This window comes from Ornithodoros turicata, chromosome 10 (genome assembly GCF_037126465.1).
Source record: "Ornithodoros turicata isolate Travis chromosome 10, ASM3712646v1, whole genome shotgun sequence".
Classification (NCBI taxonomy): domain Eukaryota; kingdom Metazoa; phylum Arthropoda; class Arachnida; order Ixodida; family Argasidae; genus Ornithodoros; species Ornithodoros turicata.
Window position 1 is genome coordinate 26,115,873 of NC_088210.1, and position 15,059 is coordinate 26,130,931.

General features: G+C 42.4%; 1 protein-coding gene and 2 long non-coding RNA genes across 4 annotated transcripts; 1 reads left to right on the forward strand and 2 right to left on the reverse strand.

Moving 5' to 3' along the window:
- Nucleotides 1–6,920: 6,920 nt before the first annotated feature.
- LOC135371103 (uncharacterized) lies at nucleotides 6,921–7,447 on the forward strand. Its single transcript, XR_010415511.1, has 3 exons — nucleotides 6,921–7,140; nucleotides 7,220–7,293; nucleotides 7,391–7,447. It is a non-coding gene; the product is annotated as an uncharacterized LOC135371103 (long non-coding RNA).
- Nucleotides 7,448–9,968: 2,521 nt separating this feature from the next.
- On the reverse strand, nucleotides 9,969–11,602 carry LOC135370388 (uncharacterized). 2 transcript variants are annotated; one of them, XM_064604129.1, is made up of 8 exons: nucleotides 11,527–11,602; nucleotides 11,387–11,459; nucleotides 11,105–11,159; nucleotides 10,841–10,896; nucleotides 10,681–10,760; nucleotides 10,541–10,613; nucleotides 10,259–10,313; nucleotides 9,969–10,050 (listed from the first exon to the last, which is right to left on the reverse strand). In XM_064604129.1, the coding sequence occupies exons 1-5, from the start codon at nucleotides 11,580–11,582 to the stop codon at nucleotides 10,758–10,760; spliced, it is 243 nt and encodes an 80-aa protein (XP_064460199.1). In that variant the 5' UTR covers nucleotides 11,583–11,602; the 3' UTR covers nucleotides 9,969–10,050; nucleotides 10,259–10,313; nucleotides 10,541–10,613; nucleotides 10,681–10,757. The 2 variants fall into 2 exon arrangements, with proteins under 2 accessions (XP_064460199.1, XP_064460198.1); XM_064604128.1 differs by having other exon boundaries at nucleotides 10,681–10,773.
- Nucleotides 11,603–14,493: 2,891 nt separating this feature from the next.
- LOC135370106 (uncharacterized) lies at nucleotides 14,494–15,031 on the reverse strand. The gene is made up of 4 exons (XR_010415217.1): nucleotides 14,957–15,031; nucleotides 14,795–14,887; nucleotides 14,634–14,714; nucleotides 14,494–14,556 (listed from the first exon to the last, which is right to left on the reverse strand). It is a non-coding gene; the product is annotated as an uncharacterized LOC135370106 (long non-coding RNA).
- Nucleotides 15,032–15,059: the final 28 nt, after the last annotated feature.

A 15,059-nucleotide genomic window follows, 5' to 3' on the forward strand; every position in this document is an offset into this window, starting at 1 on the left:
AATCAGAGCAGATAACGATATCATTCGAAATGATGGTTGGCTAGGAGCGTGCTATGCGGTGAAGTTCATTTCTAAGCGTGTATCTTGAGCTGGGGTCTAAATTTCGGGGTCATGGGGCTAAAATGGGGAATAATTGCAGTATAGTGGACCAGAAGCTGTACTTGCTCCCAATTCACACTATTTTTCTGAGAGCGTAGGGTCCAGATCTAGGCGCCCAATCTAAAATACAAAATACAGATTTCACAGTTCGTTGTCAGGAGAGTCTTATTCCTTAAAAATATAAAAAGTGAAAGAAACGTGTTAGAGGCTTTACTTTATAACCTCGGTTAATTTATTACTCAGTTGATTCCGAATTTGGAGCATGCATAAACGGATGGCATAGTTTATGAAAAAAGTAAATAGTTACATTCAGAAGTCATTTGTAAACTTGTAAGTTAGTTACTACCCAGGACTGAGCAGGTTAAGACACCCTTGTTAGATTCCACGTTTAAAAGCTCTCCAACGTGGGCAACAGAAGGCGTGCTGTGGTTGTATATGGAAGTGCAATAAGACAGCAGGAGTCGTGCATTAGAGCTCGCCTTCGATAAAGAAAAGGGTTACTTAACAGTTCCCGCTATTACCTAAAAAAACGGCAAGAAAAAGAAAATACAAGAAGGGAAAAGACTTCCCTTAAAGTTTTCGTGCAATGTTTCTTCTCAGGACGAGCCTGTCTTCTTCGAGGTGGTATCGTCTCAGGAACGGAACTCGCTGAACCCCACTTGTCGCACGGTTACGAACACTGTTGTGATTGCACTGATAGCACGCGTCCATCCTCGCGCAGCATAAGCAGCCATCTTGTTCGTTGGCACCCTGGATCCTGCGTGTGCTCTAGCCTCGGAACAGTTACTTTCCATCTACTGTACTCGACCGTCCAGATTTATTACATTTCCAGTCCCGTGGAAGAAGCCAGCGTAAGAAGAAGGAAAAGCTGGTGATGTAAGCTCCATCAATATGAATGCTGTCTACTTTACTCTTAAAGTAAAAAAAAAAGGTCATATAATAGAAAAACAGTGCCACACATCATTGAAGAACCTGTAATAAAGTTCCTGTCACGTATATAACTATATGTGACAGGAACTCCAATCAGTTGCACCCCGCCGTGCCCACAGTGCATACAACAACAACAACAAATAAGTTAATGATAATGAATGGGGAAATTCGCCACAGTGCATACATGAAACATGCATTTCCGCATAGTGATTGCCTGAGGGACCAACAGCAGCAAACACACGATGTACAGGGGAAGAAATGAACGCTAAGCTTTACTGGCAACATGAGACTGCGAGGCAAAGGCAAGAAAGAGCTCCACGCATGCTGATTGGTGAAAGCGAGCATCCGGAATGTTAAATCGTACGTATAAGAATCGTTCTCGTGTTTCTGGCGCGCTCTTGTAGAAACCGCTTAAATCCAATCTCGCATGCTATAAGCGAGCAAAATTCCTCTTTCCCTTTATTTCCATATAGAACGGTCGTGCTGCGTTTACGGGAGAATGCGATTGGTCCCTGCATGTAGTTTAACACAGACGTTGGCAAGTTATAGTTTTAAAAAGTACTTGAGTTACAGTCGTAGTCAGCTCGTGAATATAGTAACTTAATTACAGCTACTTTCCCCACAATAAAGAGTCACACATTAAAAATCCCACATTGAAAAGTTGTCTGATGGCGTTCGGAGTATGCAGATACCCCGAAGATATATGGCACAGCACGAGTAACTTAATAACAGTTTCATATTACAGTTACTTTCACGGAAAGTGGTGACTGTTTACAAGTGCAAGTTATGTAAGTTACTTTGTATGACAAGTTGGATGAGTTGCTACCCCAGGCATGTCGAGACTGAACTCTGTGAGGGAAAGACAGGTGTAGGTGTATACCGCAGGTACGACGAAAATAAATTAGGACTATATATTACAAGAATACTAGGACAACCCTGACGGCGGACAGCAGAGCCACATCAATCATCATCATCATCATCATGATCATCTCCGCTTCACATGTGTGTGCGACAGTAATACTGCATTTGACATAGACATATTGGTTTCTATTAGTTTCTCAAGAATCCATACTACCGTTCACCGTGAGAGAGAACTGTGCTGGATGTTCCGTGTCGTCCTGAAGCTCGAGAACCATTTTCCGAGACTTGTCCCTGCGAATCGCATATGATGGTGTCGATCCAGAAGAAGAAGGAGAAGAAGAAGGAGGAGGAGGGAATAATGTGGCGTTATTCGAAAGCACGAAGGGCCCTGCGTATAGACTTGGTAAACGGGTCTTGACTTACGAGTTGTTCATCGTATACTGCACCACTACTCTGAACGTGACATCGCTCTTCTGTGCTATGGTTAGATGAGTGCACTCTTCGTGAAGATTGAACACTCGAGATGTCGCTCGTACAAACCACCATTTGCCTAAGAACTGAAATAGGCAGAGAAAACAGCGACGGTGGTTTCCTCCTGTCTTCTACGGTCCTGTTTAACCTATAGGATCTTTGAGCTTCGTTATGTTATTTTTTTTTTTGCGAACAGGAACATCATTCGCTTTCCATAATGACTATGACTAAGGACTAACTACTACTACTAATGACTAACTACTATTTTGATCATTAACAAAAACTATTATATTATACATCACGCACTCCTACTTACCTTTGTTGGTTCAAAACCATCCATGGGCATCAAGTTCTCAGGCTTCACGGATTGTGCGACGTGAATAAAAGTTATCCCCAGTGTTAAAACAGATACCGTTATTGACATTTCGAACTTTCGCCTTGTCGCTATAGATGTACTTTACAGCAGGGCTTTCCGCTTGACCCGATACTGTTAACGGATGCCCGGATGGAAGCTAAACTACTCGGAGGTTTAACGCTTCAGCTGTGCAAACTGCACGGAAAATATTATTCGCGAAGGGGACCTAGACTCTCAATGATTGACTTCGATTAGGTATACACCACATGCATTAACGAAGAAATGATTGATGGATTGATGGAATCACATGATTAATTGCTTTCTACGGTGATGTTACGCGGTAAGAGACAATAAAAGCTCTTGACGTGTAGATCGAGTGAAGTAATGATAGTTGGTCATATTTATTATAATTTTAATATATTTCTTTAACAAGCATAATTTTGTTTCTTTGCGTTGTGTAGACGAATATAATGTCCCTAATAATGGATAATGTCTATTATGCGAGCTCAGCGCTCAGTAAATGCGTGACATCGGCACCATTGTTAATGTTAGGTCAGCCAGTCGCACAGAATATTTCAGACGCAGGCTTTCTGTGGCCGACCATGCGGCTGATGGCCGTTGAAAACTCCCCACTCTCCAAGGCCGAAAATAAAGTTGTTGTTGTTGTTGATGGCCGTTGAAAGTACGGCCGTGATTGGTGGACCCCTAATGACTTCATGACGTCATTTAGGCGGTCAGGCCTTGTTTACTCTATAGGTCACATCGGTACTTGGGACTACAATAATGATTAATGAAAACACCAGACCAGTATACGCAATGACAGGTGGGATAGAAGATGAGAGAATTTCGCTGATCAATGTCGTATAATTTCATTAACGTGTTTCCTGTCGCCGGCTGTGCTGTCTGAGGTTTTCCCTGGGTTTTCCGAAGACTTTCCGGACGAATGTCGGCACAGTTCCCATTGAAGTCGGCCCAGGAAGCATACTAACCCCTCTGTCCCCCAATCCTTCCTGCTGTCCTCTCTCCATCTGTCCACATCTGTGCGCCGCTCATAGCGTCAGTTGCTTCGCGGCGCTAACACAGAAACACAACATTCGAATAGCATGTGTACGTGATACCCCTGTCACAAGGCGTTGCAATGCGGATTGAATCCGATCCGCATCGAGTTTTTCAAGAGCGTTCGGTGCGCGATGCTGCTACATGGTCCAACTCAATGCGTATTGAAAGGTTGGCTTGTCGACAGGCTGTGTTAACACACCGAGGCAGTACGGTGGGATTGACAAATATGTTCCTAAAAAGTCGTGAATAACTGCGTCCGCTTCCGCATTGTGGTGTTTACTAAGCCTTTACGGGGGGCGCGGTGTCGAGAGTGGTCGAGATTAAACAAATTAGCAAACGCAGTCGCCCGTCGTACCTAGACTAAAACCGTAACCTTCAAATTCTATGGGCTTGTATAGGAACATTTGCAAATTAATGTAATGATTTTGTTGACTACTACAAATTCGGGAAAAGACGGGAAATTCGTGACAGAGTTCTGTCGTGTTGTCCCTTCCTTCCACAGCTCAGAATTTATCCAAGTTCCACCCAAGCATTTATCCACAAGCTAGCCTGCGCCTATGGTGCATATTTTATCTGAAACCTGTTCACACGAACGTACCGACAAGCCATCTTACAACTGTGAAGGTAAAAGAAGAAAAGTAAAATTCAATTTAAAATCTCATTTCCGACACACGCACATAACATAATAATAATAATAATAATAATGCTGGTCAGTAATAGCCCTTGCTCCTAATATAGTTTTGAACGTTTCACATAGAGCTGTGTGAGCCTTTACAAGGACCACGTGGTTACAACAAATAGTTAATGGAAAAGCGACGTACATGAAGACAAAATACGAAAGCGCACCAGCGAGAGTCACTTTGTCCTGGGAAATGCGTCCGGCTCACATGTCGTTGGGCGTTCGCCTGGCTCTCAAAAACCATGTCACACAATCAGCATCGGAAGAGTGTTGCCATTTCGGTGTCCAGTTGCGTATTGATAACCCGTCGTGGAGGTAGAGGCTTTTCGACAACCACACGTTCAGCGGGTTTCCATACCGCGCTGTCGCGGAAAAGAGCAGACGACAAAAGCATGACGTCATTACTCGAGCGAACCTTCCCTGACCGTCCTTCGGAGGAGAGTAGAATCGAGTTAACTCTCTGGTTACTCCACCTTGTTTTGGAACGCGGGTAGTGAACTCATGGAGTTACTCGACCCGGTTTTGGGAAGGCGCTTCGGGTAGAGAGCTACTCCCGAGTTGACTCGAGTAGGTTTTGGAACGCACCCGTTGACAATCGTGCTCGCGCACGTTCCACGACCCACCCGGCGGGTTACTCCCATGGTCACGTGGTACAACCCTCTTACGTGACACTACTCTACTCTGGAGTTCGTTTCGGAACGCAGCCTTAATAACATTGCGTTTAAATTCCTTTTTTCAAGATGGCGCCTCCGAGAGACTGCCGTGTGACCTGCTCCGAACCTACCCATGAAAGACAGCAGTACCTCATGTGTTCTGCGCGTCGTGAGTGTTCCGAATGTATCAGTGTCGGACAAGAAGAATACGATGTTTTCGTGAAATCTGGCACCTTGATCTACAAATGTACACCATGTGTAAGGAGGCGTAGTAGGCTTACGCCGGAGCTGGGGAACAAGCGCCTTGAATGACCTATAGACTGTCTGTAAGTCATAAGCGGAGCAGCTGATGTTGACCCTTCTGTAGACAAATGAACATGAATAATACAATACAATACAATGTTTCCGGGAAGATTTTTTCTTAAAAATACAATACGCGCTTTTTATTCTAGCTTTTATTCAGGAACATCGATATTACTCCGCACGTTACCATCATTGCATCTCCCATGATTTGTGAACGAAACTTTGTTATCCTCGGATATATATACAACGACAAAATCAGAATATTGGTATGCCACGACTACTACTTTATATGAATGATGATGATGATGTACAAAGTTCAGTGATGCACGATCCGAATCGGGGAGATTGTATTATGCTCATGCTGAATCTAGTTCAAACCGTAACGCGAAGGTATTTTGATTAAGTGCCTAACGCCAGTGTAGTTACGGGCACTGCACTTTATTTAAGGAGACATTGTGACTGCTTCAGAAGACGTTAGTAATGCCTACGCACGTCATTTTTCATCTACATTGGGAGCAAATCTACTCCCTATTATTACTCATTTCATCGACATAAACAAATTGTTTATCAACATTTTCAATAAGAAATAAAAGTGCTTAGACTGAGCTACAACCATGCTCTTTATTTTGCGGGTGGAATTGCAGGGGAAGAAGAACCCTTGAAATTTGGCCTCGGGAAACAGCAAGAGGTTAGTCTTACCTGTTTTTTTTTTCAGTTTCAGCGAAAAGTACAAGTGCTCAGAATGAGCTTTCCTTCAACTCAGTAGAAGGTGGTCTTTATTTTGCAGGTGCAATTGCAGGGGAAGAAGAACCCTTGAAATTTGGCCTCAGGAAACAGCAAGAGGTTAGTCTTACCTGTCTTTTCCATTTTTAGCAAAAAGTAAAAGGACCAGAATGAGCTTTCCTTCAATTCAGTAGAAGGTGCTCTTTATTTTGCAGGTGGAATTGCAGGGGAAGAAGAACCATTGAAATTTGGCCTCAGGAAGCAGCAAGAGGTTAGTCATACCAGTTTTTTCCATTTTCAGCAAAAAGTACAAGTGCTCAGAATGAGCTTTCCTTCAACTCAGTAGTAGGTGGTCTTTATTTTGCAGGTGAAATTTGGCCTCAGGAAACAGCAATAGGTTAATCTTAACTGCCTTTTCCATTTTTAGCAAAAAGTAAAAGGGCCAGAATGAGCTTTCCTTCAACTCAGTAGAAGGTGGTCTTTACTTTGCAGGTGGAATTGCAGGGGAAGAAGAACCCTTGAAATTTGGCATCAGGAAACAGCAAGAGGTTAGTCATACCTGTTCTTTCCATTTTCAGCAAAAAGTAAAAGGGCTCAGAATGAGCTTTCCTTCAACTCAGTAGAAGGTGCTCTTTATTTTGCAGGTGGAAGTGGAGGGGTAGAAGAACCCTTGAAATTTGGCCTCAGGAAACAGTAAGAGGTTAGTCTTACCTGTTTATCCATTTTCAACAACCAACAACTAAAAATGCTCAGAATGAACTTTCCTTCAACTCAGTAGAAGGTGCTCTTTATTTTGCAGGTGGAATTGCAGGGGAAGAAGAACCCTTGAAATTTGGCCTCAGGAAACAGCAATAGGTTAATCTTAACTGTCTTTTCCATTTTCAGCAAAAAGTAAAAGTGCTCAGAATGAGCTTTCCTTCAATTCAGTAGAAGGTGCTCTATATTTTGCAGGTGGAATTGCAGGGGAAGAAGAACCCTTGAAATTTGGCCTCAGGAAACAGCAGGAGGTTAGTCATACCTGTTTTTTTCAATTTTCAGCAAAAAGTAAAAGGGCTCAGAATGAGCTTTCCTTCAATTCAGTAGAAGGAGCTCTTTATTTTGCAGGTGGAATTGCAGGGGAAGAAGAACCCTTGTAATTTGGCCTCAGGAAACAGCAAGAGGTTAGTCATACCTGTTTTTTTCTATTTTCAGCAAAAAGTAAAAGTGCTCAGAATGAGCTTTCCTTCAACTCATTAGAAGGTGCTCTTTATTTTGCAGGTAGAATTGCAGGGGAAGAAGAACCCTTGAAATTTGGCCACAGGAAACAGCAAGAGGTTAGTCTTACCTGTTTTTTCCATTTTCAGCAAAAAGTAAAAGTGCTCAGAATGAGCTTTCCTTCAACTCAATAGAAGGTGGTCTTTATTTTGTAGGCGGGATTGCAGGGGAAGAAGAACCCTTGAAATTTGGCCACAGGAAACAGCAAGAGGTTAGTCTTACCTGTTTTTTCCATTTTCAGCTAAAAGTAAAAGTGCTCAGAATGAGCTTTCCTTCAACTCAGTAGAAGGTGGTCTTTATTTTGCAGGTGGAATTGCAGGGGAAGAAGAACCCTTGAAATTTGGCCTCAGGAAACAGCAATAGGTTAATCTTAACTGTTTTTTTTTTCATTTTCAGCAAAAAGTAAAAGTGCTCAGAATGAGCTTTCCTTCAACTCAGTAGAAGGTGCTCTTGCAGGTGGAATTGCAGGGGAAGAAGAAGCATTGAAATTTGGCCTCAGGAAACAGCAAGAGGTTAGTCTTACCTGTTTATCCATTTTCAATAACAAGTAAAAATGCTCAGAATGAGCTTTCCTTCAACTCAGTAGGAGGTGCTCTTTATTTTGCAGGTGGAATTGGAGGGGTAGAAGAACCCTCGAAATTTGGCCTTAGAAAACTTCCAAGGTGTCAGTCTTACCTTTTTTTTTTTATTTTCAGAAAAAAAAAGTGCCCACAATGAGCTGGAATTATGCGCATAACTTAGTAGAAGGTGCTCTTTATTTTGGAGGTGAAGTTGCAGGGGTAGAAGAACCTTGGAAATCTGGCAGTCGAAAACCCTAAGGGGTTAGTCTTACTTTTTTTTTCATTATCAACAAAAAAGTAAGAGTGTTGAGAATGTGCTGGAATTATGCACATGTACTCAGTAGAAGCTGCTCTTGAATTTGCAGATGGAAATTAACGGAAAGAAGTACTTTATGTGCACTGGGTGGAACTACAGGTTTGTGCAATAAAAGATGAGAGTTGGAGGGAGTTATAATGTTTTCTCCTGTCCCTTTTTTCCTTTGATTCTGTAGGTTAAAGTCTCAATTGTCCAGCAGCGTGTGTGTATGGGTGGGAGTCCGTGAATAAATCAGTGGGTTGACACTTCACAGTTGCGTTGCTTGTCTGTCGTCCGGTCCCTGGCTGCTTGTGCTTCGCAATCTGTATCACATTTCAGCACTGATGAATGACCCTGGAAATTCGGGCTCAGAAAACACCAAAACACCAACGTGGTCTGTATTTTGCAGGTGGAATGGCGCAGGAAGACGTATATTCGGAAAAAGGCCTCCCGAACTTCAACTCTCTTTTCATTCAAATTTGTCCGTCCCGGTCTCTAATATGAATTGGTACCAAGTCCCATGATCCATCCATGTTATTCTGTTCTCTAGTTCAAAAAATAAAAAATAACGCCGTGATAGTGAAGAAAACGTGCATAATTAAGAATGCTGGAAAGGTGAGTGGATGTTGCCTAGAAGGCGCCAAGAAAATGTTCTTGAAAAGTGCGCCCCGTAAACAAAACGAGTAGGGTGAGAAGGACAGCGCCATCTTCCCCGATACGACGTTCTAGACTTCTTCTCTAGTGAAACTCTGGTCAAAATCTATCGAGGGAAATGGACTCGTCCTGAAGGGAGGTAAAGGACTCCCCCATGGCCGAGTTCATTGATAGGCTCAGTAGAATAGGCACAACTAGCACTCCTTTCGCTCAAATCGGGCATTTTTTATGCAAAACAGATAGCGCCCCTAGCGGGAACGTCCGGAACTAATTCAAGGCCACGTTAGAGGTCAAACAAGGTTAAACAAGGTCATACAAGGTCAATCAAGGTCAAACAGGAAAATTAATTTTTGGCCATTTTCGACAAAATTTGCAAAGTTTTCAAGGCCGTCTTAGAGGTCAAATAGCGGTCAAATAGAGGTCGTTCAAGGTCAATCAAGGTGACTTCTAGGGAATGGACTCGTCCGGGGAGGGAAAGGACACCCCTCTGGCGAGTTCATTAATGGACTCGTCGAAGGGGAGTCCTTTCCCTCCCCGGACGAGTCCATTAATGGACTCGCCCAAGGGGTGTACCTCCTGCTGGAAGAGTCCATTTTTCTGAAATTGCTTTGTAGGAATTTGTGCAGCATTTTCGTGAGGCGCTGCAGTTTCGTATGAGTAGATGTTACGCAATCTGATTACGGGGCTACAGGTGTTTGGAAAGTCTAGTTTGAGATTCTACAACTAGCACTGCTTAATATTAGTCTCTAAGTCATCTAAGGTTAGACTCTCACCTTTCGTCGTTTACCAGTCGTGTACTCTGCACTTTTCCCTCAGGACTCTATATGACATCGATTAAGTTATTGAACATTGAATCAAAGTGAGACGAAGTTTAATCACATAAATGCCACTGAATATCCATTACAACCGAATTGACACTTGACATTAGGTTTTGGAGTCTTCTGCAGCCAAATTTGGAAGACCCACCATGTATGCAAACTTTCGGCGGTCGTCCTTCTTGTCCCATTCTACCTGCAGAATAAAGAGCTGAGTGTGTGTGCTCAATAGGACCACTATTATTATTATTTCACTCACCATGGAAAAGAAGGTAGGACTAACTTCTTGGCGTTTTCTCAGGCTAAATTTCGGTGCTCGTTCTTCCTCCCTCATTGCACCTGCAGAATAAAGAACACATTTTACTGAGTATGTGTGCGTATTTTAAGGTTACTAGAATCATTTTTCTTATTTCATAGAACATGGAAAAGAAGGTAAGATTAAACTCCACAATAAAGAGCACATTTTGCTAAGTATGTAATGTGTGCTGTGCTCAATAGGAGCATTTGTACTATTTTACTGTACATGGAAATGAAGTATAAGACTGACATCCTGGACTTTGCTGAGACCAACTTCGGCGTTCGTTCTTCCTCGCCCATTTCACCTACAGAAAAAGAGAGCACCGTTTACTCAGTATACGTGCTTAGTTTGAGGTCAATAGAAGCAATATTATTTCACTGAACATGGATAAGAAGGCAAGACTAACTCCAGATAAAGAGAGCCTTTAACCTCTGTAAAGGCTAAAGCGAGCCTGCATCTGTGCTTAGTTTTGAGCTTAATAGGAGCATGTTCATTGTTCCACAGAACATGAAAAAGAAGAGTAAGACTAACCTCATGGTGTTTGAGGAGGCCAATTCCAGCGTTCCTTCGTCCTCTCCAATTGCACTTTTTATGCTGATGTGTACTAAGTTCCAGGTCAACAGAAGGCTTGTTATTATTCCACTGAACATGGAAAAGAAGGAAAGACTAACCTCTTGGTGTTTGCCGACGCCACATTTCGGTGGACGTTCTTCCTCTTCCATTCCATCTCCAGAGCAAAGAGCACCTTTTACTGAGCATGCATGCTTAGTTTCAGGTCAACAGAAGCATTTTTATTATTCCACTGAACATGGAAAAGAAGGAAAGACTAACCTCTTGGTGTTTTCTCAGGCTAAATTTCGGTTCTCGTTCTTCCTCCCTCATTCCACCTGCAGAATAAAGAACACATTTTACTGAGTATGTGTGCTTATTTTAAGGTTACTAGAATCATTTTTCTTATTTCACAGAACATGGAAAGGAAGGTAAGATTAAACTCCACAATAAAGAGCACATTTTGCTAAGTATGTAATGTGTGCTGTGCTCAATAGGAGCATTTGTACTATTTTACTGAACATGGAAATGAAGTATAAGACTGACATCCTGGACTTTGCTGAGACCAACTTCGGCGTTCGTTCTTCCTCGCCCATTTCACCTACAGAAAAAGAGAGCACCGTTTACTCAGTATACGTGCTTAGTTTGAGGTCAATAGAAGCAATATTATTTCACTGAACATGGATAAGAAGGCAAGACTAACTCCAGATAAAGAGAGCCTTTAACCTCTGTAAAGGCTAAAGCGAGCCTGCATCTGTGCTTAGTTTTGAGCTTAATAGGAGCATGTTCATTGTTCCACAGAACATGAAAAAGAAGAGTAAGGCTAACCTCATGGTGTTTGAGGAGGCCAATTCCAGCGTTCCTTCGTCCTCTCCAATTGCACTTTTTATGCTGATGTGTACTAAGTTCCAGGTCAACAGAAGGCTTTTTATTATTCCACTGAACATGGAAAAGAAGGAAAGACTAACCTCTTGGTGTTTGCCGACGCCACATTTCGGTGGACGTTCTTCTTCTCCCATTCCATCTCCAGAGCAAAGAGCACCTTTTACTGAGCATGCATGTTTAGTTTCAGGTCAACAGAAGCATTTTTATTATTCCACTGAACATGGAAAAGAAGGAAAGACTAACCTCTTGGTGTTTGCCGACGCCACATTTCGGTGGACGTTCTTCCTCTCCCATTCCATCTCCAGAGCAAAGAGCACCTTTTACTGAGCATGCATGTTTAGTTTCAGGTCAACAGAAGCATTTTTATTATTCCACTGAACATGGAAAAGAAGGAAAGACTAACCTCTTGGTGTTTTCTCAGGCTAAATTTCGGTGCTCGTTCTTCCTCCCTCATTCCACCTGCAGAATAAAGAACACATTTTACTGAGTATGTGTGCTTATTTTAAGGTTACTAGAATCATTTTTCTTATTTCACAGAACAATGAAAAGAAGGTAAGATTAAACTCCACAATAAAGAGCACATTTTGCTAAGTATGTAATGTGTGCTGTGCTCAATAGGAGCATTTGTACTATTTTACTGAACATGGAAATGAAGTATAAGACTGACATCCTGGACTTTGCTGAGACCAACTTCGGCGTTCGTTCTCCCTCGCCCATTTCACCTACAGAAAAAGAGAGCACCGTTTACTCAGTATACGTGCTTAGTTTGAGGTCAATAGAAGCAATATTATTTCACTGAACATGGATAAGAAGGCAAGACTAACTCCAGATAAAGAGAGCCTTTAACCTCTGTAAAGGCTAAAGCGAGCCTGCATCTGTGCTTAGTTTTGAGCTTAATAGGAGCATGTTCATTGTTCCACAGAACATGAAAAAGAAGAGTAAGACTAACCTCATGGTGTTTGAGGAGGCCAATTCCAGCGTTCCTTCGTCCTCTCCAATTGCACTTTTTATGCTGATGTGTACTAAGTTCCAGGTCAACAGAAGGCTTTTTATTATTCCACTGAACATGGAAAAGAAGGAAAGACTAACCTCTTGGTGTTTGCCGACGCCACATTTCGGTGGACGTTCTTCCTCTCCCATTCCATCTCCAGAGCAAAGAGCACCTTTTACTGAGCATGCATGTTTAGTTTCAGGTCAACAGAAGCATTTTTATTATTCCACTGAACATGGAAAAGAAGGAAAGACTAACCTCTTGGTGTTTGCCGACGCCACATTTCGGTGGACGTTCTTCCTCTCCCATTCCATCTCCAGAGCAAAGAGCACCTTTTACTGAGCATGCATGTTTAGTTTCAGGTCAACAGAAGCATTTTTATTATTCCACTGAACATGGAAAAGAAGGAAAGACTAACCCCTTGGTGTTTTCTCAGGCTAAATTTCGGTGCTCGTTCTTCCTCCCTCATTCCACCTGCAGAATAAAGAACACATTTTACTGAGTATGTGTGCTTATTTTAAGGTTACTAGAATCATTTTTCTTATTTCACAGAACATGGAAAAGAAGGTAAGATTAAACTCCACAATAAAGAGCACATTTTGCTAAGTATGTAATGTGTGCTGTGCTCAATAGGAGCATTTGTACTATTTTACTGAACATGGAAATGAAGTATAAGACTGACATCCTGGACTTTGCTGAGACCAACTTCGGCGTTCGTTCTCCCTCGCCCATTTCACCTACAGAAAAAGAGAGCACCGTTTACTCAGTATACGTGCTTAGTTTGAGGTCAATAGAAGCAATATTATTTCACTGAACATGGATAAGAAGGCAAGACTAACTCCAGGTAAAGAGAGCCTTTAACCTCTGTAAAGGCTAAAGAGAGCCTGCATCTGTGCTTAGTTTTGAGCTTAATAGGAGCATGTTCATTGTTCCACAGAACATGAAAAAGAAGAGTAAGACTAACCTCATGGTGTTTGAGGAGGCCAATTCCAGCGTTCCTTCGTCCTCTCCAATTGCACTTTTTATGCTGATGTGTACTAAGTTCCAGGTCAACAGAAGGCTTTTTATTATTCCACTGAACATGGAAAAGAAGGAAAGACTAACCTCTTGGTGTTTGCCGACGCCACATTTCGGTGGACGTTCTTCCCCTCCCATTCCATCTCCAGAGCAAAGAGCACCTTTTACTGAGCATGCATGCTTAGTTTCAGGTCAACAGAAGCATTTTTATTATTCCACTGGACATGGAAAAGAAGGAAAGACTAACCTCTTGGGTGTTTGCCGAGGCCACATTTCGATGGACGTTCTTCCTCTCCCATTCCATCTCCAGAGCAAAAGGCGCCTTTTACTGTCCATGCATGCTTAGTTTCAGGTCAACAGAAGCATTTTTTATTATTCCACTGAACATGGAAAAGAAGAGTAAGACTAACCTCATGGTGTTTGAGGAGGCCAATTCCAGCGTTCCTTCGTCCTCTCCAAATGCACTTTTTATGCTGATGTGTACTAAGTTCCAGGTCAACAGAAGGCTTTTTATTATTCCACTGAACATGGAAAAGAAGGAAAGACTAACCTCTTGGTGTTCGCCGATGCCACATTTCGGTGGACGTTCTTCCTCTCCCATTCCATCTCCAGAGCAAAGAGCACCTTTTACTGAGCACGCATGCTTAGTTTCAGGTGAACAGAAGCATTTTTATTATTCCACTGAACATGGAAAAGGAAAGACTAACCTCTGGGTGTTTGCCGAGGCCACATTTCGGTGTTCGTTCTTTCTCTCCCATTCCTTCTGCTGAATAAAGAGCACCGTTTACTGTGGATGTGTGGTTAGTTTCAGGTCAACAGAACCATTTTTCGTGTTCCACTGAATATGGAAAAGAAGGAAAGACTTACCGCTTGGTGTTTGCTGAGGCCACATTTCGATGAACGTTCTTCCTCTCCCATTCCATCTCCAGAGCAAAGAGCACCTTTTACTGAGCATGCATGCTTAGTTTCAGGTCAACAGAAGCATTTTTCTATTCCACTGAACATGGAAAAGACGGAAAGACTAACCTCTTGTTGTTTGCCGAGGCCACATTTCGATGGACGTTGTTCCTCTCCATTCCATCTCCAGAGCAAAGAGCACCTTTTACTGTGCATGTGTGGTTAGTTTCAGGTCAACAGAAGCATTTTTATCCTTCCACTGAACATGGAAAAGGAAAGACTAACCTCTTGGGTGTTTGCCGAGGCCACATTTCGATGGACGTTCTTCCTCTCCCATTCCATCTCCAGAGCAAAGAGCACCTTTTACTGAGCATGCATACTTAGTTTCAGGTCAACAGAAGCATTTTTACTATTCCACCGAACATGGAAAAGAAGGAAAGACTAACCTCTTGGTGTTTGCCGAGGCCACATTTCGATGGACGTTCTTCCTCTCCCATTCCATCTCCAGAGCAAAAAACGCCTTTTACTGTCCATGCATGCTTAGTTTCAGGTCAACAGAAGCATTTTTTATTATTCCACTGAACATGGAAAAGAAGAGGAAGACTAACCTCATGGTGTTTGAGGAGGTCAATTCCAGCGTTCCTTCGTCCTCTCCAAATGCACTTTTTATGCTGATGTGTACTAAGTTCCAGGTCAACACAAGGCTTTTTA

Excerpts from the sequence above, each read along its gene's own strand:
- LOC135370388 (XM_064604128.1), bottom strand. The coding sequence starts at position 11,582 with ATGGAATGGGAGAAGAAGAACGTCCACCGAAATGTGGCGTCGGCAAAC. Across the intron at positions 10,897-11,104 it reads GTCTCAGCAAAGTCCAGGAT|GTGGAATGAGGGAGGAAGAA; the intron begins GTCAGTCTTATA and ends TTTATTCTGCAG. Across the intron at positions 10,774-10,840 it reads GCCTGAGAAAACACCAAGAG|CATGCATGCTCAGTAAAAGG; the intron begins GTTAGTCTTTCC and ends CCTGAAACTAAG.